This window comes from Ascaphus truei, chromosome 3 (genome assembly GCF_040206685.1).
Source record: "Ascaphus truei isolate aAscTru1 chromosome 3, aAscTru1.hap1, whole genome shotgun sequence".
Classification (NCBI taxonomy): domain Eukaryota; kingdom Metazoa; phylum Chordata; class Amphibia; order Anura; family Ascaphidae; genus Ascaphus; species Ascaphus truei.
The window spans coordinates 291462283-291488392 of record NC_134485.1 but is presented as its reverse complement, the minus strand read 5'-3'; the positions used below and the strand labels follow the sequence as shown (position 1 = coordinate 291488392).

Below are 26110 nucleotides of genomic sequence, written 5' to 3'. Positions count from 1 at the left end.
TGCACCTAAATAAATCATGTAGATGGGGCCACTTTGCTTAGCTGGCATGAAACAAAACATGGAAAATCTGCTTGTTAAACAATAACCACTGAGTGTGGTTTTATGATGTTTCTTTAGCCCAGTAATTCATATTGGAGATAGATGCAGTTAAACAAACCATTCAGCATTCAGCAACTCCTAGTGTTGCAAAGAGCTGACATGTTTTTTAGATGACTCCCATTAGAAAGTAAATATTTCTGTAATGTTCAAAGAATGTAACAAGGAAACACTATAAATAAAGTCACATGGCGATTTCAGACAGTTTTATTAGCAGATTGTTGAAAAGAAAAAGGAAATTAAATACAATAACAGTAATCATGGTTCTCACATTGAAACCAAGCTCAAATAACTAGGCTACCATAGAAAAAATTCCAATTCTTGCATTATGATGTAAAAACAGATTTTTGTACAGATTTTGTACAACATTTGTAATAACTTTTTTTTATCATTTTTAGAAAACTTTAAATATATAGATAAAAATAGACAATTTTCATAGGTCCTACATGAAGATGTGTATGTTCTGTTCCGAGTCTTGCATAGAGCGCAGATGTGGGTATAATATTGAACAACAAAATATGAATATCTTCAAGATTACAAAAGCATATAAACAAAATAACATGAGCACAACTTCTTTTCATAACCTATGCAAATAAATTGTATTACCAAATTGGGGCAAAAGATTCCGCTTACAGTAACGTTCTTCATAGATTTTTCATTTTATTTACACAGGTTCAGTATGATTGTTGTCTAATAAATGACTTATTGGTCTTTTGTTCTTTCTAAGCACTACATTATACCAAACCAAATATTGGCCTTCCCTCAATGTTCGAGTATGTTTTGTAAAATAATTGAATCAACTAACAGATGACTCTATGCAGGGAGCAGAGCAATGAAAAATGATGCATAAAAAATAAGTTATCTTGCATTTTATAAAATGGTTGATGTGTTAGATTCACTAAAAGGTGCAAGTAGCTTTTGCACAAACCACAGTTTGTGTGACTAAACTTTAGGCAAAATAGTAAGCACTAGCTTTCTACATATTGCTACCGGTGCATATTATGTAAATATTAGTGAGTTAGTCATCATAATGTATTCATGAATTCATAATATAATTCATAATGTATTAAGTAAATGATCTACTGCCCCTAATCAATATACTATGAAAAATTGTCCCCTTGATCATATTCAGTATTCAGCATACTGAATATTGGCCTTTACACCTAGTGAGGAAAATAGCTATTTTTCGTATGTATGTATGTATTATTTTTACAACTATTTACTACACGGTACGATTCCAATACTGTGCAATATTGCATGTTTGGAATTACTCAGATGCAAACAGAAGCTATTTAGTTTGTGACTATACTAAAGGGCAATTCTAATTAATCCAATGATATAAGTGCCATATGTAAAACAAAGTATATGAAAACAACCTTTCATATTAAAATGTAGCCTCCAAATGGTTAACAATCCTTATGTACACTATAAGAGTCATATAAAACTATACCCTCAACCCATTAGTTTCTTCTCAATAGTAAGGAAGCAGCCATCTTTGATTTAGGACATTTTAAATATTAAATTAAATTCTATTCACTCTGACTTCTGCTTTTTCTAGAACACCAGCTTGTCCTTTTTCTCACTGCTACTGTGTAAAATGTCAGGTAATGAAGTAATGAATGAATATCCGAGTATAAATCATAGGGATTAACAATGAACAATGAATATCAATGTCATTTAGTCTTCCACTGTCATAATTGACATCACAAATCAAAGGTACAGCAGTGGCTGCCCCCTGACTCCTGAATAGAAAATAAGGAAATCTAAAAATTTTTACAATCAGTTAACTTTTATATAATTCAAGGTAGCTATATGGGGCCTGGAGAAGAGCGGGTTTGTTGTGGGTTGTGATACTTCAATGAATCAGCATGAGAGTTGTCCATAGATTAAATAATATAGTAGCATAGCTTTTAAAACCTCATAAGAAAATACTTATGCTGTTTCAAAAATTCTCTACAGTGTAACTTAATCTATGAAGAACATTTTATGCTATATTTTAAAAAGGTGTAATTTTGTTTTACCAAACAATTCTTAGGAACCCCTTTAACTACCAGCATTACATAGCAAAATTAGAATAGGTGTAGGTGGCCATTGTAATGGCTTGGGCTAATCCTTGAAGCTAATTGTTTCTTACTGTGCAGAGTGAATAATTAAATATTGAAATATTAGAATTTGTGGAAAACTCACTTTTTTATTCAGCACCTACACATGCTAAATAAGATCATTGAATTTTTCACTTTTGCACTTTTCTATAATGTGGTGTCAATATATGAATTGCTATGCTTACACTAGTAGTAGTGTGTGTATTCATGCTAATAGCAGACAGTACTAAACTAATTCTGCTCTTAGCTATTGCATTTAGACAACAATGAGTAATAATGTTTTCAGTTTTAATATAGATTTCAGTGCTTTTTTTTTAAAGTGTACAATACACATACAGATAACCTGTTTATGACTATTTCCTAATATTGACTATACAAGTGGTAAAATAATTTAGAGCATACAGGTTTAGAAATTGAGCAATCACACCATATGGGTTGCTTGCAGAATTATAACACTCATTGGGACATATTTACTATGTAGGTGGCTTGTGTAACATTTTTCATTAAAGTTTGCCCCTTTTTTCCTCAAAAATCTGTAAATTAAAAAAAAAAACTACATTTGGCAAGCATTCCAAGTTGGTGTGCACGTCACGGCCCTAAATTCAGGTCACATTACCCTTCCGTACTGCAAATTTTCCACAAAAAGTGGCCTAATTATGTAATTAAGAATTGATCCTATTTTATCGGTATGACCGTTGACAAACATTTTGCAAAAATCTGAAATTTACGAGGAATTTGTAAAATATTTTGTGAAACCCATTTATAGACATTCACATATCTCTTCTAAGAAGTTTTTTTTTTTTTTTTTCCCTAAGACACATTACAGGCCGTTGATGTGTAAAGTGTCTTCAGCACTGAAAGGTGCATTATGACAGAAGAATGCTTAGTAAATATGGGCTATTATCTTTAGAGAATCAGCCCCAATCTATTAAAATAGTATGAACAGAGATTTCTCGTTTGCTTGTGCCAGTTTACTTAATTAGCACCCTTTAGTGAATCAAGCCCAATAGCATATAACTGTTTACCCCTTAAAGACTTCATGGGAAAAAGCAGAGAACACCAATAAAAAGCATTTCTGATGTGTTCAGGTGAAAAGCTATGTAGTTCATGAATTGTGGAAGTTTAAAAAAAAATTACTACAAAGTATTAACAATATTTTAATGAAAAAATATTGCTTGGTATAATAAAAAAAAAAGAGTGTGACATTGTATATACAACATTTATTTAAAAATTACAGTGGTGAATCAAAATGTGTAGTCCAGGTTTACACAGAAAAGTTATGTCCCAGTACAGCAAGGAAGACTTTACAAGCTCAGCTGTTTATTAATAGACAAACAATATTATTATAGTCAAATTGAAATTCAGCTTTACAGGAATAATATTTTAAATCTGACATTAAAAAACAAGTTTTGATGTGTTATAACAAAATAAATTACATTTTATGTGCCAAAAACTACATGTGTGTAGAAAGCAAAATCTACACTTTCCAGAACTAATTTATGAATTCAGTCTTTAAAGGGGTACCCAGGAAGTACAAAATGAAGTCAAAATCTATTTTTATGTTCAGTGTATTATGTTCTGGTTTGTTTCCAGTTACTTTAGGTGAAAACACATATTGTTGCTTCTATAAAGACACAAAGAACACAGAATCAGCCCCCTTTCACACTACAACATACAGGTACGATTAGAAGATGGGCAGTGATCATCCAACACAGTAGTGAAAAGAGTAGTCAGGAAATTTCAAATCAATACTCAGTATTAGTGGAAGGATACATTGTGTATTCTATGTTTTGTCTTCCAAGACCTTTCACTCAAAATTGACATTGATATATAAAAATATTTCTGGTGTTTTGACTTGCTGATCAGCAGCATACTATTCTTAATTCTGAAGTTTCAGGGCACAAATCAAGGCTTAATATACAAATAAAGGTGGCTGATATGAACCCTTCTTGTCACCAGATGCTTAAAATCTTATTCATTAATACTGTGACTCCAGGACAAATATGTACATGCCTGCATGCGTTTAAACTATAAAGGCTTCTTTAGAACCAACAGTGACAAAACATATTGTCTAAAATTATTTTCCTAAATGCTAAGTCTACTACATACATAATACCTTCCTTGTGTGAATGTGTCTATATACATGTGACCAACAGTTTTAATAGGCAAAGCCTTATTCCTGAATCCCAAAGGAGTGTTGAAGTAGAAATTATTAGTATTTGTTTTTGTATTTTTGGCGGAAAGACTCAAGAACAAATAGTAGTATAGTTTACATTCAGCAGACTGTAATAGACCATGTTTTCCTTCAAATAATGCAGTAGTTAAATATCCAAGAGTAGATCTCTTCCATAGTAGGCTGAACATGTTCTCCTTAGAAGAAAACAGTGTCAACACGTAAAAACTTTGTGTTATAGTCCTATTGTTTTTGTTTTCCCATATCAGTGCATGTCATTTTAGGATTCGTAAATGTTCTCAACTCTTTTGATTTATATGCTTCTTTGCTGGTTTAGGTGTGATAAAACTGCTCAAATGTTAAAGTGGCCACTGCTGGAAGGTTCTGAAGTGCTCAAATACAGAAATGCCAGACAAGAACAAGTTCCATAAAAAATGAGCAATGTAGGCCTTGTTCGCCTATAAGTCTTTATACAAGGTTGAAGTAGCATCTCAAATTAAAGCCGGTAACAGGAAATGCTACTGATACATTTATAAACAATCTCAAAATCTCTGGGCTAATAGTCACAGGTTGGCAGTCTGACAATGCAGTATAATTGAAGAACATTGATACTCAAAATGGAGTGTTGTTATTTCGAAAGCACCATGTTTCCTCAGAACTTTCCAATGATCCTCTCTTCCTGCAGAGTCCTCCGCTGTTGTGTGTGTTTCTTCAGTACATAACACTGGTTTTTAAATAAAGTCTCCCATCTAGAAAAAAAGAAAACAAAAAGGTAATATTCCAGCATGCAAATATATAATAGGAAAATACATTGACATAAATGAGACTTTTTAAACACATTGCATGCATTAATGTACATAAGATACATAATTCACGTAAAATCATAGACGACATACAGTATGATGGTATGTCTTTATGCATGTTCTTACATTTGGCGCACATTTTATTTTTCTTTGTATGGTGTGCGTCATATTCATACATTTTAATGTATGTTCAGTATGTGTATCTTTATTCATATAGCGCCCACAGTGTATTCAGCACATTACAAACTAGACAATATAGTACAGGGAATTATAATACACTAACAGTAAAAAACAAAAGCAAAAGTTAATCCCTTTCCCAGAGAGCTTATGATCTGAGTGGTATGTTGATAGACTTACAGAGATAGAAGGTGAGGGAATATGTCTAGTAGATGGCAGTGCTTGGCCACAATGGTTGGTAAGATTGACTGTGAGTGTGGGACAATAGCCATGAATCTAAGCTATTGAAATGCTTAATTTAAGAGGTGAGTTTGAAGGTTTGACTTGAAGGTGGGATGAGAAGGTGCTTGGGGTATACGGAGTGTGAGGGAGTTCCATAGGTAAGGAGGAGTGAGGGGAAAAGGTTTACGGTGAGAAAGCAGTACAGGTGAAAGAGGTGGAAAGGAGATAGTTATGGGTAGAGTGTACTCCTACAGCAGGGGCATAACAGGAGATAAAAGCTGATAACTAGGGAGGAGAAGATTAGTGGAGTAAGCAGAACTTTGAAGGAGATCCGAAATTTTATGGGAAGCCAGGAAAGGGATTAAAGGAGGAGATGAGCAGAGACTGTTTTGGGTTAAAGTGAAATTATTCTAGCAGCAGAATTTTGGATAGATTGAAAACAAGACTGTTGTGATCCAGGTACGACTGTTAGCAGTATATTAAAATAATCCCGACGGGACAGGATAAGAAGATACATTTGTTTTATCCGTAGATTGACAGACAAAAGGGTAGATCTTGACAATATTACAGAGAAAGAAGCAACAAAATTGAGCCACACCTTGAATATGAATGGAGAAGGAAAGGGAGGAGTCAAATGTCACCCTTAGGCAACGTGCTTTGGACACAGGATAGATGGTAATACCGTTTACTGTGAAGAAAAGGGGTATTTTAGGACAGGTTTAGGAGGAAATATGAGAAGATCAGATTTAGACATATTAAGTTTAAGGCAGCAGAGCACTATCCCTGAGGATATAGCCAGGAGGCAATCAGAGACTTGGGACTGGATTGAAGGAGTGAGGGTAGTGGTGTATAGATATATCTGCGTATCATCTGCATAGAGATGATACCGAAGGCCAAAAGAGTTGATGAGGTCACCAAGTGATAGTGTGTAGAGAGAGAAAAGGAGAGGTCCCAGAACAGAGGCCAGAGATACACAACAGACAGATCAACAGAAATGACAACATGTTAGCAATAGAGATTGAAAATGTGGGATGGGAGAGGTATGATGAGAGCAAGAATAGAGCATTTTGTGGATACCAAGAGACTTTAGAATATGGAGGGCAAGAGAATGATCAACAGTATCGAAGACAGCAGAGAGATCGAGTAGGATAAGTAGGGAAACATGACATGGGATTTTGCTTCACGTAGATCATTGGCTACATTAGTGAGCACAGTCTCTGTTGAGTGATCTGAACGAAAGCCAGATTATAAAGGGTCCAGGAGTGCATGGGAATTAAGAAAGTTTATCATACTGGAAAACATGAGACGTTCTAGCAGTTTGGAGGTAAAAGGTAAGACAGGGCAGTAATTAGTTAGGCATTTCGGGTCTTCTGTGTTTTTGGAAATAGGTGTGACCACCACATGCTTAAAGAAGGAAGGAAAAGTGCCAGAAGGAATAAAAGATATGGATGAGAGTGGTGACTAAGACAGGAGCAAGAGTTCTGATAAGGTGTGAGGGAATGAAATGTGAGAGGGCATGTGGTAGACATAGAAAAGAAAATCAGCTTAGAAATTTCCAACTCTGTAACAGGAGAGAAGGAGTCAAGAGTGGAAGAAGGAGGTGTAGGTAGAAGCAGAGAGGAGGAATCTTATTGTGGATAGCATCCACCTTACGTTTAAAGTGGTTGGCAAAGGTTTTAGGAGAAGTGAAGGAAAGTAAGTGGGAGGAGATGGTCAGATGAGAATCAAATACAGAGAAAAGACGGAGTGGATTGGATTTGTGAGTGAGTGCTAATGAGTGAGGAGAAGTAGTGTTGTTTGGCCTTAGACAGAGCAGAGTTGAAACAGGAGAGGAGAAATTTATAGTGTAGAAAATCAGCATGAATGTGAGATTTCCTCCATAGGTGTTCAGAAGAGCGTTCTGAATGCATTCAGAATTGTTTGCACCTACTTGCATACTTGCATTTGTCCTTAATGCCAAGTAAACGTAATTTTCAAAATTGATGCATTTATGGTGCGCAAAAGTGGCAAAAACATGAATTTTACTATTACATATTATTTACATACATCCACCACAAACAACATCCAAACACATACTCTGACCCCACCACTAGAATAATGTATTTCTTTGCAAAAAATATGTTGAGGAACACACCACACAATGCATACAAGTTGGGTTTATACATTGGCGCATGGAGACGCACTAAATTGCTCTTCTTCATTGCTTCTGTTTTACAACAAAACCACTTAAAATATGGCACCATATAAATGCAACTAAGTGTAGCCGGGCTCACCTCGCCCGCATATGTTGTTGTCGGGTGGAAGGGTTGCAGCAGGGCAGGGAACGCTCCGGTATATCGGAGGTTCCACGTTATCAGGGCGCCGCCATGTTGGGAGTTGGCGCAGGCGCAGAAGGTGTGGAGCAGGAGGTCGCGCATGCGCGGGGATAGCCGCCAAAGCCCGCGAATGAGGAGTAGCTCCCATAGGGTGGAGCATAGGGAACTACGAGTTCCAGCAGCCCCCGCGGGACCATGTGACGCTAGGGGACCAATCGGGTAGTTGGTAGGAAGGAAGGAAGGAGGATATAGGGTTGGAGGGCACGCACGTTGCTCAGAGCTAGCGGGAGGAGGAAGGAGATGGAGCTCCAGGTGTAGGGAGGCATTCAGCCCCTACCTAGGCCTTATACCCCAGGCCCAGTTAGGCCCTGAGTCCCAGTAGTGTGGAGCAGAGATAGGGACTGGCCCTAGACAGGTTCCGGTTCCCTTATTGTGCCATTCAGTGATCGCTTAAAGAGACAGTGTGTATCTAGCAGGAGATCTGGGCTCAGACCCTGCTACTGTTGCTGCAGTTCGTCTGGGTGGGATCGCCCTGGACGCCTATTGCTGGAGCCACCTCGCATCTGACCCTTTGTAAAGATCCTTGGCAGGCCCGGGTACTGGAGTGCCCGGCAGGTAACCAACAAGTGCACCAACTATATCACCATTCATACAGGACATAGTGGCTGCGCAGTCACCCATACATATTCGTTATCTCACTTGAGGGTGGGGGACATATTGTGTTGGGGTATTGGACACGGGGTGGGATCACACGGTGAAGGAGGGGAAGTAAGCATCCTGCGAGACGCAGTAGATAGTGTCTCCTCTAGGGAGGGACACCTGTTGATATATATATATATATACACATAAGCCTTTGCAGACAAGTAAAGTCATTCGGTTGTTTATACAGTATGCTGTGTGTGTGTGTATTGATATCTAATTGTCCTGCGAGGAACCACTCCCCCTCTGGTGGGAGCCATCGCAGGTGGAGGTGCTGCACCAAGTATACGGTATTATCTATTATTACGCGTGCCCCAGGCTCTCCGTGGCGGAGGCTTAGGCCCTGTGAGCCTACAAGTTATACAGCATATGGTAGCGATCTGTGTTCACTAGGAAACAGGGCTACATAAGTAAAAAGTTTTACTGGCATGCAGCCAATTACCGAAACATAAATACCTGTGTCTGAGCAAAAGTAAAATTACTTCAGAATTCACTGGTTTTAGAATTGAGTTTCAACTTCAAAACTCAAGGTTCTGTTGCACTCATGTAACATACTCATGCATACATGCTATCAAATGTAATTGTTAACATTAAGAACATATATTGAACTGATGAATGGAGAATATCATTGTTATTATGGGTTTACATACCAATTCACCACCCAATAATAACTTTTCATGTGGCTTTGGCATCATTGTGCTTTCAGGGTATGTAGTATGGTAATTTCACCATTTATAATGGTGGAATCCCATAATGACTGAGTCATCAATGATGTCAAAATGGAGAGGACAAGTTTCAGAGGAGCAGGAAGAAGTATCTAAATACTTTAAAAGAAAAACAGGGAAAAACAGGATGTGCAATAAAGCAGCCAAGAGGATAGTGAATATCAAATAAAACATTTTTTAAGATGCATACAAGGATAAAGTAAGAGTAGCTGAAAAAAAAAGAATAAAAAAAACAACACAACAATGAACAATAAGACTTCTTCAGTACCTAGTACATATTTGCCCTGAAGGCACTCATTGTGTTTGACGTTAAATGTGGTAGAACCTGTTTTGAAGAACTAACTACTGTGCGCCTTGATTTCTGCTCCAGAAGGAAATGTGTTGTATGAGTATGTATCTGAGAATACAAAGGCAGCTGTGCTTATATGCAGAGACAAAACAAATTCCGAAATCCAAATTTACCACGAGTTGGCCAGTTCCTTTTAGCTACAGAAAGGACCCGATCTGTCTCAGATCAGTGAAACAGATAGTAAGTGACTGAGTGGTGTGTGTAGAGTTTAAGGATATTAACATATATTGTATTGCCTAGAGATGGGGATACTTGTATACAAATATGTAAGAGGCATAAGGTCCCTGCAGCTGTCAAATTGGACAACCAGTCAGGAGAGGGAGATAGACAGAGGAAATGAGAGAGAACAAAAGGAAGGGACAGATAAACAATTTAATCATACATTATAAATGGCCAGCTAAACACTCAAAGGTTAAAATGCATTAAAATAAATATAGGGGAAGTCGGGTGGACAAGGGATAGCAGAGGGATAAAAAGTCCAGATATAGTCACCATACAGTATGTGAGGAATGTGTAGGATAATATGCTGTATTGATGGTGAAAATGCCACTCAGATCATGACAAGCGTGTGCAGGGAGAAATCTTGGAAACAACAAGTGCTCATAAGTTCCACAGGGAAGCAAATAATGAAGGCAACTGGATAATTAGCCTTATGTCCGCTGTGTGAGCAATTGTGAACAATGATGTGCCCATTACTCTGTCATCTCAGGTTCCATACAATCCACTGCTGACTGGGAGTCTCACATGTCCTCCCTCTTGATCATCTCTGATGCCCAGATCTTTACAGGGCTTTCAATTATGGTCCATCTCCTTTTGCCTTTCCTCGCTGCTCTGGATGTTTCCCACTGTGGGATTTCTCATCCTCGTGGCGTTCTGTTTCGACAGCACCCAGAAAACGGGCTAACTGAGTGATCGAATCCTTATCCGTCAGTTCTAAGGGGTAGGTCACATCCATGATGTATTATGAACGTGTAAATGTTCTAGAGGCAAAGTTCATGTGTGTATGTGTAGTGGATGCAAGACTGAGGCCTCAAAGGTTCAACTCTACATGTTTTACCTTTAGGCTTCCTTAGGGGTATTGGCATAATCATACACAATTTGATTTACACGAACATATTTTTGTTTATGTGTTAGTGCGTTCTATACTGGACTTTACTTGCACGGCTGGTGCTGACGTCATCCGATGCATGCCTAACTGGGAGTCCTTCCTGGCTGAGTAACACCGGCTCTGTGAATAGTGGTAAAGAATACTAGTGAAAGCAAGAGTGAGACTCAGACAAGTGAAGCTGCTCCTACTGCAATCAGTGATGGTGATGAGTATTGATTTGAATGAGAGCAGTGTGACTGACTTGCCAATGTCCATGGTGACACAGATACTGCTGTCACTTCTCCTGCATCAACTGTACTGTGTCCAGTCCACTCCACTCACTGACTTGACAGTTAAGAAATAACACTGTCACTCACAGACACTGTCTGCAGTGGCTTATTGTGTGTATACACAATGCCAACACCACTAGCACTACTATCATCATCATCGATTACATATCTAGTTAGGGCCGAAACAGGCCAGCACCCAAACAGCGGTGCCATGCAAGGCAGTTCCACACTATAACATCTAGAGCGGAATTGACACATGGCACTCTTTGCAGGCCAACCAGCAGCAACCATTATTTAACATTTAGGTTGCCAGTTGACACAGTGATTTGTTTGTTTATCATTTGTATTTCATAAGAAAAGAGTTACTGTTCCATCTCTCAGTTATGCATGGGTGTGAGGGAGGGCCCAAGGACATACTCCTTTTATCTCTGTATTCTGCACTAATTTCTCAATAATTAATATTTATTACATTGTGAAAAAACTCTTATTTTGAGTCATGTACGTGTGAATCACTGACCCAGCTATGTCTCCTCTCACTCCCTCTATTAATATGTATTTGGTTGCTAAATATAAATATTTTTTAAATAATTACAGGGTGGTATTCCAGTCATTCAGTCTCAACGTACTGTAGAAGAGAGGAAACTGATGCTCTCGCTAATAGAGGAGAATCAAATTAAACTTATGGACGCTGCACCAAGCAGCTTATGTCAACTACTGACTTTGTTGAGTCCATTTCAGGCTTTGATGAAACTCCTTAAATGTTCCCGAAGAGGGTCTCCCAGCAAGCTGCTGAGTTTGGTATGAGACAGAAGATATGTGCTTAGCTTTACTCCACAGAGGAGATCAGAGCACAAACAGGTGCTACATTCCCCTCTCCACCAACCCCCCACCCCCGCCACCAGTGACGTTCCTCCTAACATTAGCTAAGCTGCTATGTAAGACCAGGAAGCAGTTTGGAACTAGGGGAGGTCACAATGAAGATTGTGGTGTTGTCCATGGCACTGGTGTGCTCCCGTATATGGGAGGAGAACAGCCACGCTGGGATGGTTTAGTTTGCCTTCCTTCGAGTAGGTGTCACAGGTGGGGTAGATGGTAAACCCCCATTTCTATTATTTTACATTTAACATCATTCCTTTACCTTCCTGTTTTAGTGCACTCTATATTCCAGTTACAGTGCACTTGTTAATTATCGGTTTATTTTATTCTTTATGTGGTTCTATTTTTCCTTTTTCCTATTTGGTTCATAGGAAACAATCGAATTCAATTACCAGTAATTAAACCTACTTAAAAGAATAGACTTCTACAACTACCACCAATGTAATATTTAGGTTGCCAAACTTGACATGTGACTTTTCAGAACTTTACACAGATAGGACTCATCTGATTTGAGAGCATACAGCCAGAGAGATAAAACATAGTAAAATCCAATGTAATCTTTTATGATGAATCTGACTCCTACATTATATGATTTCACATAGATAAACAAATATATACAAATCATGGTACTTTCATGATTTACAATTTAACATAGATACTAATCGATGACTACTAGTACTACTACAGTGTCTTTGGAATAAATTAACTAACTGGTAGTAATTATTAAATATGTATATGTTTGAATGCCATTAAATGTAATTAGACATGTTGCATTTCATTTGAAAAAAGGCCTTTAACACAGCCTCTAACTAGAAAAATATGGTTCATGTAATAAGTAATGGGTCGTAATTCCTCATGATTAAATATGTCTATGATTAATACAACTACATGCAATTTAGCATACTGCATATTAATTTGAAAAAAGTTCATTAACACTACCATAAAATGTAAATGTAACAAACTTTTATAAACATGATTAACTATCATTTTTAAAACTTTGTTTTTTAACTTCAACAGTTATTTTTGTACTTTAACAATGAAAAAAAAACCTCTGAGACAACTGAGGAGGGGAGCATCATAAACAGCAGCACTGCAGAACATCAAAAACAGCGGTGCTCAAATCATGTCATAGGAAGAGGCCTTGTAGGAAGGAGCAGAAAAAAATAGAATGAGGATTTGTTTGTTGTAGATGAGAATTTAAGTTGGGTTGTGTAACATACAACACCATCATGAAACATTAATGATGGTATATCACAATACATCCCCCAAACTTTAAAAATGGCCAAGATGCAATTAGTGTCAGTAGCTAGTATGCATCTGTGTGATGATGACTGTCAAATAATTCCGTATTCTGTATAGTGACAAACCCTGACAGTAAAGGATAAGGTCAAGGAGTGAGAGTAAGAAAAAGTAGGCCAAAGGAATTGAATTGCGACAGAGATAATTGCTTTCAGGGTGAGGATGATGAAGGATCTTCATCGCCACGTACTTGAGCAGGTACAACAAAAGGGATAAGATCATTGGCGCACTGTGGGGCTGACCAAAACCCCTCCAAATAGCAGAATAGGTGGAGTAGCCTCCAATGCTAGCCAATGGCCTGTGTCCACATCTGTTCAAGTACCTCCTTCCTACTAACAATATGCCCACAGTACAGACATTGCACTCTCAGACTGCCAGGAGAAGGGCTACAATGGGTGTTTTGTCCCACTCTGAAGCCTACTTTGTCTCTCTCTCACACCCTGGCCCTATTGTCTTTGGGGTGGTGATGGTGGATGTGGGGAGGAGGAGGTTCCACAGCACAGCTGTCACTTCTCACAGCAGGGGTGAACCGTAGAGCCCATCTGGGTCTGGTGTGCCATTGAGGAGTGGGTGATAGCCTCCTTGGTGGTGGTAGTGGCTCTTCCAAGATGACCAGGAGCAGGATTATCACGTCTAGACATGTGAGGATGCCTTATCCAGATGCAAACAGTGGTTTATCTGTACAGTAAGTGTTGTCACAGACAAACATGGTTTTACTCAAGCTCTCCTCCACTCCTACCTTTACAGTATGCACAGCTGCACCACAAATGATGCAGTGTACAAAAGGCAGAGTCACTCACGGATGTTGAGTCATGGTGTGGAAATTGAAAGTATTCCCACACCATGGAGGTGGCTCCTCTTGGCAGATGACTGTGCCTTGTGATGCCTGCGAGCTCATTTTAAAGCAATCCAACGAAAGTGTTTTTATTATTCAGATTAAGAATCTGCAAAATATTGCCTAACACAGACTTGATTGTAAATTATTTGTATACCTCTTAATAGTTCAGGTACTGTGGATTTTTTGTTTTTAGAACATCTCTCCTAAAAAAAAACCTGAGAAACTATTAATCTGCTTGTTTATTTACAGTACTATATACAAATTTTTTTTTTTTTTTTTCACTATTATAAGTGTTGATTGCAAAACGGAAAATGATTTTTCTGAATTGCTCTGAGAATATACTACTGGCCTTTTCAGTATGTCACAAATAAGAGTTATCTGCAGATAAAGTTGGAGTAAACTAGATTGTTTTTGTGTGTATAATGTCATCATGATGTTCACATTAATCCTCCTTTTCGCATAGGAATCATAATTGTGGGTTATGCTTTTACAGTACATTTGCAACTGAATATAATATGCCTTAAAATATGAACCGTAAAATAACTGTTACGTGAAAATGATAGTCTGTTATGATTTACAGTACTTGCCCTTACAGTGTGTGCAACAAATACTTGTTTTTGTTTTGTGACTATGGCATCAGTTTTAACATGAAGTTTTTTTTCTATGTACTACAGATTGTGTATTTAATTTTAGCAATAGAAAAAAAAATAGACAGGAAAATGTGGATGAAAAACACATACAGTATAATGGCAAAAATATTTAGAACTGTAGATAAAATGTAAACATAATACTGTATTACTAATGTTGGGAGATTTCGCTTAATTTTTTTATTTCTTGAATTCATGGAAAAATATCTGCAGGACAAATTAAATAATGGGTAGTTTACGGGAATGACGCAAAGGCACGGTGCATAAAGAAACCATGTATGCAATGACTCGAGGCATATGTTCACATATAATTAACAAAATATATGTGGAGTGAAAGGTAAATCCACTTGTACGCATAAATCATAGAACCTGCACAAAAGATAAGTTCTAGTCATTGCAATAGCTTGATTTGATAAAGTAGTTCCCGTGTGGCTTAGAACTAACTTATAAAGTGAAAGTCCATAAGTATTTGTAAATTAAAAAATCCCACAAACTAGGTAAATCCTCTTGATGAAATTGAATAAGATTAATGTGGCATTTCATGAACATACGAAATATCTAAGAAAGTATGAATGGGACTGCTGAGGTACTCATGGGATCACACTGATTATGGAGTTGTAGCGTGCTCCTACCATAGAGACGATATGAAGCTGCAGAAACGGAGAGACAGTGCACAGCAATGTGAAAAATCAAGGGCTGGAACCAGCAATATTTGAAAAATGTATTGGCACATCGCTAAAACAGGGTAAGAAAACACTTGTACGCATTTCGCACCTTGCAGGCGCTTTATCTTTGATTGCTGTGCACCACCTCTCCGTTTGTGAAGCTTCTAATTAAATAATGGCAAGTAAAAGAACGTAAAATGCAAAATACCACAAATCCGCACCATGTATGCAAGATAACCAACATATAAAAATGGTAAGAGAATGTATACAATAGTGAACATTTTATAGATTGAGTGCACATAATTTATGTAATGTAATACTTATGTACATGAGAATCCTGGCAGTTCTAAATATTTGCAAAGCATGCACAGCCAACTGTGTTTACAGTGACCAGTTCATCTTGGAAATAATTTCACCCACTTATTGTAAAGATAGACTACCCATAAGTGTGTTTGCATGTTTTATTTTTTTATTTATATTTATAAAAATGTTTTACCAGGAAGTAATGGAAGTACAGTAATACATTGAGAGACCTCTCGTTTTCAATTATGTTCAGGGAACAAAGTTATGATGACAATACATGGTTACATTAAATAAACAGGATTATGCATTCGATTTACAGACATTTCATGGACAGTTAAGAGATAATATGATTATGGGTGTCTATAACAGTTACAGCCAAAATTAAAATGTGAGACAGCTGAAGTCTTGAAAGAACTTAGTCTGGTGGTGGCTTTGAGAGTTTCTGGTAGATTGTTCCAGTCATGAGGTGCACGGTAACAGAAGGAGGACTAATCAGATTCTTTGTTGAACTTTGAGACCATCAACAGTCTCTTGGAGTCAGATCTCAGGTGATAAGTGCTGCATGTGGTAGGGGTGAAGAGCTTGCTCAGGTGGGTAGCTTGTCCAGAAAGTATTTGAAAGCAAGACAGAAAAAATATACTTTGCACCTAGACTCCAGTGATAGCTAATCTAATTCTTGGAGCATTTCACAGTGCTGTGTGTTGTAATTACATTAGGCCAAAGCAACACATTGAGTTCTAGTGGGTGTATAGTTTGCTATGGTGAGTTTGGGGTGCTGTTCCATATACTATGTCTCCATAGTCTCTCAGTGGCATTAGCATCTGTTGTGCGACGCGCTTACTGACCAGGAGGTTTAGGGAGGATTTGTTCCTATAAAGTATACCTAGTTTGGCATAGATTTTGGATGTCAGAGTATCAATATGCAACCCAAATGTTAAATGGGAGTAAAAACATATGCCCAGATATTTAAAACTAGTGACAAGGGCCAGAATGGTGGTAGAGTTGGTTCTGATCTTTAGCTCTGTCATCGCTAGCTTTAGAAATGTTGTCTTAGTCCCATATTCCATCATTATGTTTTTTTTCACTGATTGTTTTGGGAAATACTGTATAGTTTTGAAATCTTGAAAAATCTAATTGAAGTACATGTACAAGGTCAAAGAGGAAAGGGCTGTGTGCTTACAGTATAAGCTTGTGTCATCCGCATACATGTTCATTGAAGCTGAATTACAAGACGTAGGTAGATCATTAATGAAGACTGAAAAGAGTAGGGATCCAGAACAGAGCATTTCAGGACACCATAGGTGATATCCATGGGGTGGGAGTTAGAGCCTGAGATAGACACATATTGGGATCAACTCGACAGGTAAGAGTGAAACCAGTTTAAAGCGTGTTCCCGTATTCCAGACCACTGGAGCTTTTTTGCATACCATGATCAACAGTATCAAAAGCATTTACAAAATGTAGGAATATTGCATTTGTGTGAGGATGGGGTGCAGGCTCTGCCCCTGTGATGTCAGGATCGGATGCAGGTTCCGCCCCCGAGTTTGATTCAGATGTCGCTACAGCTTCTAATCATTTGCCTGATTCTATCAGCTTCTGCTGTGCAGCCGTTCACCTAGTGGCTGTTTCTCCTTTATAGGCTCAGCGATTACCCCTGCAAATTGGCTGAGCATAATAGTTCTTTACTTGTGACGTTGTGCTGGTTGCTGCCTTGCCTTGCTGTGACTTGTTTTGTCTTGCAGTTGCTTACCTGTACCTTGGCTACTGTCTATTACCAACCATCTCTCTCCAACCCTCAACCATGGCTAGTGACCCCAACGATCCATACCGTATCCTACCTCCGACCATGGCTAGTGACCCCAATTATCCATACCCTCTCCTACCTCTGACCATGGTGAGTTTATCTACATTAATTAATTCTCCTACCCCCACCCGGATACCGACAAATAGAATCTGAATTCCGGACATGACTACGTGGCTCGAGGTTGGTGTTTCTACATCCCCTCCTTGGTCTCGCGTTTCAGTATTCTACACTGGATATCATTGCAAACTTTTAAGATGGCAGTTACCATGGAGTGTTTTGAGCGAAAGCTGAATTGGAGTTGGCTAAGGAAATTTGTTTTGGTATCATGTTCATTTAATTGGGAGTGGACTCATTTTCCATGACTTTGAATAGTATTGGGAGAAGAGAGATTAGCCATTAGTTGGAGACAGTGTTTTTGTCCCAACTTTGAAGACTGGGACAACTCTGGCACTTTCATGGTCTGTGAGATATGGCCTGTATACACAATAAGAGTTGATTATGGAGGCAGGTGGTATAGCAATGACTGGGGCATGGAGTCGTGGGAACTTTGATTGCACTAAGTCAGGTCCACATTGGCTGTTTAGTTTTAATGTTAGGAGCACCTGTGTGATGCCCTCTTATGATACTGGGAGAAATTGAAAATTGTAAGCACTTTTGGAAGGGGTTGGAGAATTAAGGGTTCATACAGGTTGAGCGTCATGATTATAGTTAGTGTTGCACTTTGATTATAGGGAAGTAGCACAACCTACAAAGTATTCATTGACTGCGTTTGCCATGTCAGTGTGATTTGTCAGAGTAGTATTATCCTTTTAATATTAGATGGTCGTTGATGTTTAGAAGGCTGGAATATATTGTTGATGACCTTCCAGAAGTTTACTGGATTTTATGTATTTTGGTGAAGATTGTCAGAGTAATATTGGACTTGTACTAGTCTTGTTTGCCTTGTGCATGTATTTCGAAGGCATCTGTAGTTATTATGATCCTTGGTAGTGATCTTTGCCACAAGGCATCCCTAAAACGATAAAGCGCAATAAGGTCAGTTGTAACCCACGGAAGGTGGGCCCCCTATACTCGTATTCTGTGTAGTGGAGCATGGGTAGCACAGAGTTTAAAGTACTCTGTTTGGCAAAAATCAAGCACAGAATCGGGGTCAGGTATTAGGTTGATTCTGTACCAAGGGCAGTTAGTAAGATCAGCAAGAAATTGTTGTGGGCTAACGTTTCTAAATTTACTAGTGAGTTGAATTTCAGGGCTTGATTTGTGTGGTATGATTTTCCTAACGCAGTACACTATTGCATGTCACTGAAAATGTAAGGAAGAATAGCAGAAAACTGGATTCTCTTGGGACAAGTGGATAGAATCCAGTCTAGCAAGGAATGGTTGTGAGATTTTAGGTTTGTCTGCGGGGGTTGGGAAATTAGTTGGGTTACGTATAGTGACTTTCACAGGCCACAAACCTATTTCATTCAACCCACTGTCACATGCCATAAAGTAGTTAAGCTGCAATCAAGGATTCTGCTTAATGACATGCAAATGAGCACCCAGTTTGCAGGTCACTTATAGCTTCCTACCCACTTTATTATGTAGATACTCTAGAGCTTTGTCTACTGTATTAAACCACTTTAACAAGGAAAACACGGAATCAGTAACGAAACTCAAAAACACCCAGTTTGTCCTTTTGGACTCATCAGTTGGAGGGCCTCTGTCACTTTTCCCTCAGAAAGTACAACACAGCTGTCTTTGAGTGGGCCCACTTATTCTGAATTCTCCTTGTCACAAACTTAGCAGTGAAATCAGTTTCATACAACAGGCAAAAGCTCTATGTTAATTCATGTTATAAAGTGGGTAGGAAGCAAAAACGGACATGTGTACCAGGTGTTCAATTGCACATCACTAACCAGAATTATTGCATGTCGTTTAAGCACTATATCACATGTAGCACATAGAATGCATGAAGCATATTTGGGGACCTGTGGAAGACATGCAGACATGCAGACATGAAATGCTCAATGTCACTTTGTACACATCAATAACCTGACTACTGTATGTCTGGTTTGCACCCACTTAATATATACAGTACCAGTCTTCGCTTGTACAGGTACTATAGCCCTGTCACTTGTATGTATGTATGTATGTCTTTATTTATAAAAATGTTTAACCAGGAAGTAATACATTGAGAGTCACCTCTCGTTTCCAAGTATGTCCTGGGCACATAGTTATAAAAAAAATACATGGTTACATTAAAGAACAGGGTTTATATATATAGCGCCATTAAAGCACATAGCGCTTCACAGCAGTAATACATGTGACAATAATATAAATAACACATAAAGGGGAGAAGGGCTTCAGACATAAAAGTAACATTTAAGAAAAGGAGTCCCTGCTCCAAAGAGCTTACAATCTAATTGGTTGGTAGGAAGAACGTACAGAGACAGTAGGAAGGTGTTCTGGTAAGTGTGCCTGCAAGGGGCCAATATTTATGTACTGTATGAGGTGTTAATTATCAGCCATGGAGCTACCATATGCTTCCTTAAGCAGGTGTATTTTGAGTTTGGTCTTAAAGGTGGATAGAGACATCCTTGAGCAGAACTCAAGTGTCGGGATGGTGTATAGCGAGCAATTAGGGCTGAGATGTAAGAAGGAGCAGAAGAGTGTAAAGATTAAAAATTGAGGAGACTTTAGTGTGTGCTATGGGATTTGATAGGCCCCTACGCGTCCCTGATCATGTTCGTACGAAAGAAAAATGGGTCAGTCCGCTTATGTGTAGACTATCAAACACCGAACAACCGCACTGTACCCAACCAGTACACTCTGCCACGGATCGAAGAGATTCTCAATGCGCTGTCGGGAAGCCAGTGGTTTAGCGTCCTGGACCTGAGATCTGGGTACTACCAGGTACCTACTGTATGAGTGCCGAAGAGCAAGAAAAGATGGCATTTGTATGTCCCCTTGGCTTCTATCAATTCCCCCGCATGCCCCAAGGCATCTGTGGTGCTCTGACCACCTTCCAACGTTTGATGGAAAAGACCATCTGAGATATGAATCCACGGGAGCGCCTAGTGTACCTGGATGATATAATTGTCTTTGGTAAGACTAGAGGAGCACGTGGAACGTCTGCTGAAAGTGCTGGATCGGCTGGGCAAGGAAGGCTTGAAGTTGTCGCTGGACAAATGTCGGTTCTGCAACACATCCGTGACCTATGTGGGACACATTGTATCCGCCGATGGACTAACTACCGACCCTGCTAAGGTTAAAGCCATGGTGAACTGGCCAAGACAAGATAATGTAGTGGAGCTACGCTCCTTCTTGGGATTCTGCGGGTACTATTGCTGCTTTGTGGAAGGATATTCCACTAAGGCCAAGGTCCTCAATAACCTTCTAAAAATATACCTGGAGGATTCTCGTCAGAAGGCCACCTCCGCAAGACTACCCTTCGAAGACAAGTGGAGATCCGCCTGTGAAAAGGCGTTAATTGGCCTTAACAAGACCCTAACAGAAGAGCCCATCTTAGCTTACACCGATCCCGAGCAGCCCTATATCCTTCACGTTGATGCGAGCTTCAATGGCCTGGGTGCAGTCTTGCATCAGATGTACCCGACTGGCCTCTGGCCAGTAGCATACATCAGTCGTAGCTTGACTCCCAGCGAGCAAAATTACCCCATCCACAAGTTGGAATTTCTCGCTCTCGAGTGAGCGATTGTCGACAAACTCCATGACTACCTGTATGGAGTTGCCTTTGAAGTTCGCACGGACAACAACCCGTTGATATACATTTTGACGTCTGCCAAACTGGATGCCACGGATCACCGGTGGCTAGCAGCCATTTCGAACTATCAGTTCACCCTCAAATATAAACTGGGGCCCCTGAACATTGCAGTTGATGCTCTGCCCAGAAGACCGGGACTGAGTACCACACCGGACGATGGCCTCTGGGAAGAAATCCCTGGCCAGGAATATGGGCCATGTGCTCGACTGCAGCCATCATGGAGGACAATGTGGCGTTCTCAGAACTGTGGATTGCAGACTCCCTAGGATGCCAATCTAAGCCTCTCCCTGCCACCTACTGCCACCCAGATGGCATGAATATTGCCTCAGACAAAATTATCCCCTGGAAAGAACTGGTACAGTACCAGATAAAGGACCCGGTGGCTGGAGCTATCCGCCAGGCTATTCAGCCGGACAAGCCCTCGCTGGTGAAATGTGCCCCAACAGACACGGTCTCTGTAATAATAAGTGAACGGGACAAGTTTGAGATTGACAAGGGTCTACTCTATTGTGTGGTTCCATACCATTACCACCTGGATAGAAGGCAACTGGTTCTACCCAGGAACCTACATCATATGGTCCTACGATTGCTACACGATGACCATGGGCACCTTGGAGTAGACAAGACCTTCGGTCTACTACGAGACCAGTTCTTCTGGCACCGAATGAAGAAATCGGTAGAACATCATTGCCGCAGATGCTCTAAGTGTATACAGTGGAAGACATTGCCTACCAAAGCTGCTCCAATGGCTAATCTGAAGAGCTCGGGTCCTCAAGACTTGGTGTGCATGGACTTCTTATGTATTGAGCCAGACTCAAGGGGCATCAGGAATGTGCTTGTGATCACAGACCACTACACCCGCTACGCTCAAGCGTTTCCCAACAAAGACCAGAAGGCCATTACGGTGGCCAAGATCTTATGGGAATGATATTTTGTGCATTAGAGGCTATCAAATCGTCTACACTTGGATCAAGGGCGAGACTTCGAAAGAAAACTCATCCGAGAATTAATGAGAATATTAAATATCGACAAGTTCCTAACAACTCCTTACCATCCGGAGGGGGATGCTCTGCCCGAGAGGTTAAACTGGGCCCTCCTCGACACGCTAAAAAGCTCCCTCAAAAGACCGAGTGGAGCAAAAATGTGGGGTCTTTAGTGCATGCATATAATTGCACCAAGCATGAATCTACAGGCTTCACACCCTACTTCCTAATGTTCGGGTGAGAGGCTTGACTGCCCGTGGATATATGTCTGAGGGTATCAACTGATGGTACCCAACAGGACGCACTTTAAGTATGTGCAACGGCTCCAAGAAAGTCTGCAGAGTGCTTACCAACTAGTGGAGAAAGCATCAGCCAATCTGAATGCCTGCAACAAATGGCGCTACGACCATAAGAATCGCCATCGGGAAATTCATCCTGGAGATGCTGTTCTCCTCTGCAACCTAGGGATCCCTGGCAAACACAAACTGGCCGACCGCTGGCGTGACGGGGTATTCGAGGTGGAGTCTCAGTTGCCGGGCCTCCCTGTCTACTGCATACACGACAGGGATGGCAAGATAAAGGTCTGGTACTGTAACCACCTACTGCCTATTCCACAAGTGGGAGAAAATGATCCTGAGATAAAGACAACCCATTGGCCAGTGAGCCAGAGGGATCTGAAGAGAACTTGGAATCAGTAAATCGAACAAACCAAGGGTCTTATCTTAGGAAGGACCCTCTCATAGTGCACCCAGAAGTCAAGGGGCAGCTCCCAAAGGAGAAATGGGCAATGGGTCCCAGCTGCATGTATCTCACAGCTCAAACGAGCCCTCCCCGGACCCCAGAAGTCCTTGTTTTATACCCACCAGAGACATTTCAGAGAGATTTCCAATGAGAGAGCCTGGGCCTATAGCTTACGATTACTACTCCCCAGAGGGAGTTGAGGAAGAGCTTCGCAGAAGCCAACAAGTGAGGCACCCTCTCAACTGGGTAGCCTATGATTCATTAGGGACACCCCACTACGAATCTCAGCAGTGATCTCGGAGTAAGATACGATCTGTCAATCGTCAAAAGTCAATTACCGTGTTAATTGTATATGGAACACTGCATTTATCATTATATAACTTATGTTTATAATTATGTCGTTCCCAAGTGGGGTCGTTGGTTCTTTCACCAGGGGGAGAAAGTGGCCAGGTTTCCCTCTGGGGTCCCTTACCTCCGCGCAGCTGGGGGAATTGGCAGTAAGCTTGGGAGGCTATGGCGGCGCTGTGGGGGAGCGCGGGTGCCGGTGGCGGGGTTTGCAGACACCTGTTACAGCACTCCGGAAGCTCCGCGGTGGCCCGAGTACACAGGACACCGCTATTTTCTGCCTATGCATGCGCAGTGTGACCCTCACGCATGCGCAGCATAGCAAGAGCGGCACCCATCTTAGCCCAGGGCTCCGCGAGGGACTACAAGTCCCAGAGAGCACAGGGGCTGTGTACAAGAACAGAAATGATAGACAACACTCACGGTCAGATAGAAAAATATAGTATAGCTAAATGCAGGGTGCAAAGGAACATAAGAAGGACCCAAGATCCTCCTACATAATAACCAACAAAGCTAATAGTTCCAGCACGCTCTGACTATAGGAAAAGTAGCAACAATTGGGAAATGCCAAATCAAATGAATATTTAATAAATGCACAAGTTATATACAAGGAGCAAAGTGACACCAACACAATAGAACAAAACACACTAAAAAATTAGAAAAAACTGGGAAAATGTGGAAGTGAAAAAAAAAGCGGGGGGAGGGTGTACACAATGGGGGAATAACAGGGGGGCAACGTTTCGGGGACAAACCCCTTCCTCATGCCCGTTCCCCCTTGTCCCAAAGGAACAAGAGGTACTTCCCTTACCCCAGTACCACTAAAACAGTGAACAAAATAAGCCCTAGTTAAGCGTGGGTGCCGGTGGCGGGGTTTGCAGACACTTGGTACAGCACTCAGGAAGCTCCGCGGCAGCCCGAGTACACAGGGCACCGCTATTTTCTCCCTGTGCATGCGCAGTGTGACCCTTGCGCATGCGCAGCATAGAAAGAGCGGCACCCATCTTAGCCCAGGACTCCATGAGGGACTACAAGCCCCAGAGAGCACAGGGGCTGTGTAGACACATGGCGCAGCTCAGCCAATAGGGCTGCGACATTCACGGGAGCAGGGACTTGTTTCATTTCACTGGACGGCGCCAGTCTGAAGAGGGAGTTTGAACAAGTAGGTTGTGTCCAGGGAGCTGTGCTTCCCTGGACTAGTCCTAGCTTAGGCTAAGGCCCCGCTCCCTCAGTCAGCGCACCTGGACTGCAGACAGGCAGGGCGCTGACAGACACAGACTGCGATATGCGGTCTGTAGGGAGCCGGGAGCCGGGAGCCGGAGGGGGACGAGAGTGGGAGGGAGGGGGCGGGAGTGGGAGGGAGGGGGGCGGGATCTGGTCGTGGTGCCGTCCACCCCCACACACATACACATATACACACACAAATATACATATACAAACACACATACACATACACACACATACACACACATATACACATACACACACATACATACACACACATACATACACACACACACTTTAACCCGCAGCTCCTTCCCTGCTCCCCACCCAAGGCACCTCCCATCTAGCTCCTTCCCTCCCCTCCTCCCCATTGGCTGACTCGCGTACCACGTGACGCGTCAGCGCCAAAATTCACAAGAGTCTTGCAGGATCGGCCGGCTGACGCGTCACAGTACGTAGTCAGCCTTGCCGGAAGGAGGCAGCGGGGGCAGGGACCATTCGGACAGGGGTCTGGTGGTTCGCGGCCGCATGGCCGCAGCGGGTTCGCAGCCATACCCCCTCTTAGGCCCATTGTAGGCTCTGAGTCGCTATAAGATTGTGGCTGCTTCAGAGACAGGTCCGTTAGATAGGGACACTGCCCCAATTAGTATCTGTAGTGGCATGAACACAGCGACAACGTACAGAACTTGTGGCCTGTGGTCTGGGCTCAGATCACTATCGCTAGGTAAAGACTATTAAGATGGACCCTCCAGCTGGATACCACCCCATGTAGAGGACGCCATCGCTGATGGCGTGAGACCGAAAGGACCCCTGTCTTTAGTTGTCGATACCGGGTGCAGGTATCACACAGTCTACAAGTGCACCAACTATATACTTTACTGTGGGCAGCGCTGTCACACACACTTGGGGCTTGACACTGCACCCGAGTATTGTGGAGGTGTAATAGTATCACTTGCTCTAAGTATAATTTGCATGTTCAGTAAACCTGTTTCCCTATACTGTATTGCATGTGTATTATTGTATTGGGTCCTGTGAGGGGGGTTATCCGGTACTACCTGGATCCTTCGCAGGTGGAAACGCTGTCACCGGAACAACCAGGTACACCCAGGCTACAAGCAGTGGAGGTTCAGGCTTCCTTAAGCCTACGTGTAAACTGCACCACATTACACTTAGTAGCTGTCTCATCTCCCAGAGGGCGGGGGAAGCTGCGTTACACTTACTAGAATGTTAAATAGAACAGTAATCCAGGGATTTAAATACTTTTCTCTATTTAGACAGTCCAAAACATTTAGCATTGTATAAACCAACTGTCCTCTGCACTTTTAACCTCTATAATATACTTAACCATGAAAATATTCTGTAACTAATTGTTTTAAGGAAATAAGGGAAAAGAGCATATTAATATGTTCTCTTTAACTGTGAACAACAGATTTCTTATTCAGTCCTAAACACTGCTGCTTTGAAGCTGCTGCTGCTGCTGCTGTATTATTTTATTAGTTAGTCAAGAGCCAGCCTCTAATGTAAGTAGTATATATTGTATTTTCTGTGATATTTTAATTGTTCTTTCTACAGTTTGGCTTCCAG

The 26110-nt window shown here is 41.0% G+C and overlaps 1 protein-coding gene across 4 annotated transcripts in view; it reads right to left on the bottom strand.

Moving 5' to 3' along the window:
* Nucleotides 1-287: 287 nt before the first annotated feature.
* DACH1 (dachshund family transcription factor 1) overlaps nucleotides 288-26110 on the bottom strand; it is a 466035-nt gene continuing 440212 nt past the window's right edge. For all 4 annotated transcript variants that reach the window (XM_075591024.1, XM_075591025.1, XM_075591026.1 and 1 more), the window contains one exon: nucleotides 288-5120. In XM_075591024.1, the coding sequence (XP_075447139.1) occupies nucleotides 5083-5120 (38 nt within the window). In that variant the 3' untranslated portion in view covers nucleotides 288-5082. The remainder of the gene's footprint in view (nucleotides 5121-26110) is intronic.